General features: G+C 43.8%; 1 protein-coding gene across 3 annotated transcripts in view; it reads left to right on the top strand.

The window, feature by feature from the left end:
• The first annotated feature begins 317 nt into the window (after positions 1-317).
• The window catches only part of SPIN1 (spindlin 1), a 45,101-nt gene continuing 42,309 nt past the window's right edge, over positions 318-3,109 (top strand). For all 3 annotated transcript variants that reach the window (XR_013332835.1, XR_013332836.1, XM_077754589.1), the window contains exon 1: positions 318-527. Coding sequence is in view for 1 of the 3 variants with exons in the window: in XM_077754589.1 (XP_077610715.1) it covers positions 476-527 (52 nt within the window). In the remaining 2 variants the exon portion in view is untranslated. The remainder of the gene's footprint in view (positions 528-3,109) is intronic.

The following is a 3,109-nucleotide window of genomic DNA, read 5'->3' as shown; positions in this document are numbered from 1 at the left end:
GCCCCCCCCCCCCCCCCCCGCCGGGGGGCTCTGTCTTTGTGTCCCGTTGAGATGGGCCATGGCAGTGTCAGTGGTCACTGACGCCCCAGTGTCCGCCCTTTACTGATCCTGGCGACAGGAGAGGTGTCGGGGCAGGGTGAGGCCTAGGCGCACCTCCCTTTGCCCCCCACTGTGTCCTTGGCACCCGGGTCTGAGGAAATCAGGCTAATTGCTTCTGGGCAGAGCACTTCATAGCTGACATCATGTTTTAAGTTTTCTGTTAGCTGACGGCTCACCCGGGTAGATGCTCTAGTAACGAACTATTCACTGTTTTACAGAGTCCTTATGTTCACACATGTCTCTGCTGAACTTGTAAAAGAGGCACTTGGATGATGGACTAACAGGAACGTTGAGAGTCTGTGAAAAGTTTCAGATCGGAGAGTTTTCAATTTTCACCCTAGTCCGGCAGCTGTGCTGCTCGCGTACATACAGATGAATGAAGACCCCATTCGGGAAGACACCTGGCCAGCGGTCCAGAGCGGATGCAGGTAGGCGGTGCGGCCCAGTGTTCTCCATCGTGCCACACTGGGGGCCTCCGGGGGTGCGGCCACGCGGCTCCAGGCGCTGGCTGTTCCTCCAGCCCTGGAGTGATTGCCAGTGTTTCATACACATACGTGTGGAAAAACAGGTTCCTTGTTTGACAGGCAGGGACCATGTTAGTGTTTTTCTCTGTGGCCTTTCATCTCCTGCAGGTTAGACCTCCAGCAAATTCACCAAGTGAAGTGTAAATACCTGCTTAATGGGGTTGTAATCAGGGGAGGATTTGTCATTTCTTTTTGAAAGAGTGAAAGGGGTTTGACTAGAGTAGAAGATTTAGGGTATATATTATAGTAGTTTTGAGAAAAAAGCTTTTTGTATGTTTATTTGAAAGAACTTCATTGGAATGAAATGGATGGAAATGAAACAGATATTTAGTAGAAATTACCCCCTCCTTGGGTGGCCCACAGTTCATACAACTAGAATAGAAGGTTACGCTTTGCGTGATTTTTTTTTTTTTTTTTTTTTTTTTTCCTCCCCCTCTCTCCTCCCCGGAAACTAGGATAATACGGGCCGCACTGTGAAGTAGTTAGGTCCTACTTTCTTTAGGACTGGAAGTCTTCTCCATTCCAGAAATAAAGTCTGTCATAACATTTTAAGATTCTTGGATAAATGAGAATTAGGCTAGCAAAACCAAAAAATCTACAGAATGGGTGCTGTTTGATTTAGAATTGTTCCTTGTATTTAGTAACTACAGTATTTGGAATTCCTTTGTAGAAGAACCACAGGGATTCCGATTTTCCAGTCCCCTTTTTCTTTTATTTTAGCTCCTCTTTTGTAAAGATTATATGGATTCCACTGTTGAACATTTGTCTGTAAGATTACCTTGGGTCAGAGATGACAGACGGAAGTGTAAGCAGTCTGCCAGTGTGTTGTTCCCATCTGGGCCCTTGGCTGCGTAGACACGGGTGCACTTCACCTCTTCTCAAGCCCTGGTTTTTATTGCCTAAACGGGTGTGCTGTCGACGGTACCTGCCGAAGTTCTGAAGAAGAATGAACTTGTGTGTCGGGGCTCAGCTCAGTGCCAGGCACACTGTAGCTGTTCTGCAAAAAAGCATTGTTACTGCTGATCATAGTACTTACAATAAAATATTGTTATTTTGTTACTTGTAGAAATTGTTGTCAGGTGTTTTGTTGATCAATGAAACCTCCCATGTTTCTGCCATTTGAAACCGTAATTCATTTTCCAGAGTTCTTTTTATGCACACCATTCCAAATTCAGCACTCCTGTTTTCTTTATTGATTTAAAATTTTTAAAATGTTTCTTTATTTTTGAGAGACAGCCTGAGCTGGGGAGGGTGTTTCAGACACAGAAACTGAAGCAGGCTCCAGGCTCTGAGCTGTTAGCACAGAGCCCCACTTGGGGTTCGAACTCAGGAACTTCGAGATCATGACAAGCTTAAGTCAGATGCTCAACCAACTGAGCCACCCAGGTGCCCCATTTTCTTTGATTTGAATCCTAGTCAGAATCTGTAAACCAACAGATTACAGTGGTGTGTCACGTGGTGTGTTGTGATGTGTCACGTGGTGTAAGTGCCTGAAGGATTTAAACCGAGAGAGGCTGTTGCTCTTAAGGGAGAGATTGTTCATCTTAGCCAGTAATTTGATCTTACATTTTTCTTATTCCTCGACATTTATAAGAGCGTGTGGCATAGGCTGAAGACAGCTGTGTGTTCCGGGTGGCCGGTGGTTAGACACGTTAACATGAGACCATGGAGTCTCTTGTGTTCCGCTGTTGTGTGGTATGTCTGAATTTGCAAAGATTGCTGATCTGATCAGTATTGTTTATAAAGTTGTTTTAAACCATTCTTCCCATTAACATAGATTAAGACTCTGTTGCTTTTAAACTCGTATGTCCATTATGAATGTGCCCATTTACAAATAAAGAAAATTCACCCAAAAGGGGGTTTCTTTCTCATGCAGCATCTACTGTGTTTGATGAAGGGGGTGCCGGGTGAGGAATCTGATACCGCCACAGAGGTAGATAGATCAGCAGCGGTTCCACGTTCTTCGATCTGTGTTTGACATAGAGCATAGGTGATCAGTAACAATTTGAAAGTTGAATATTTGTGTGCTCTTTATCTAGTTCGACATATTAGAGATTTCTAGTTTTTTTTTTTTTTTAATGTTTATTTTTGAGAGAGAGTGAGAAAGCGAGAACATGAGAGAAGGAGGGGGAGAGAGAGAGGGGGAGACACAGAATCCGAAGCAGCTCCAGGCCCTGAGCTGTCAGCACAGAGCGGGGCTCGAACTCACGAACCTCAAGATCATGACCTGAGCCAAAGTCGGATGCTTAACTGTGCCACTGAACTGCCCCAGAGTTTTCTATTTTAAAGTAACTTATTATTTGTGTAATTCTGTTGAAATTTAATTGGTTACTAAAGTTGTAGTTTATATACATCTAATGACAGGGGACAGCAAGTTCTATTGTAAACTATACTGTTTTATATATATAATTATGTATACACACACACACACACACACACACACGATATTACACTGCACTATTTTTCATGTATTTCCCCCCACTAAA

This window comes from Crocuta crocuta, unplaced genomic scaffold (genome assembly GCF_008692635.1).
Source record: "Crocuta crocuta isolate KB4526 unplaced genomic scaffold, BGI_CrCroc_1.0 scaffold1300, whole genome shotgun sequence".
Lineage (NCBI taxonomy): Eukaryota > Metazoa > Chordata > Mammalia > Carnivora > Hyaenidae > Crocuta > Crocuta crocuta.
This window is presented reverse-complemented; position numbering and strand designations above follow the sequence as displayed.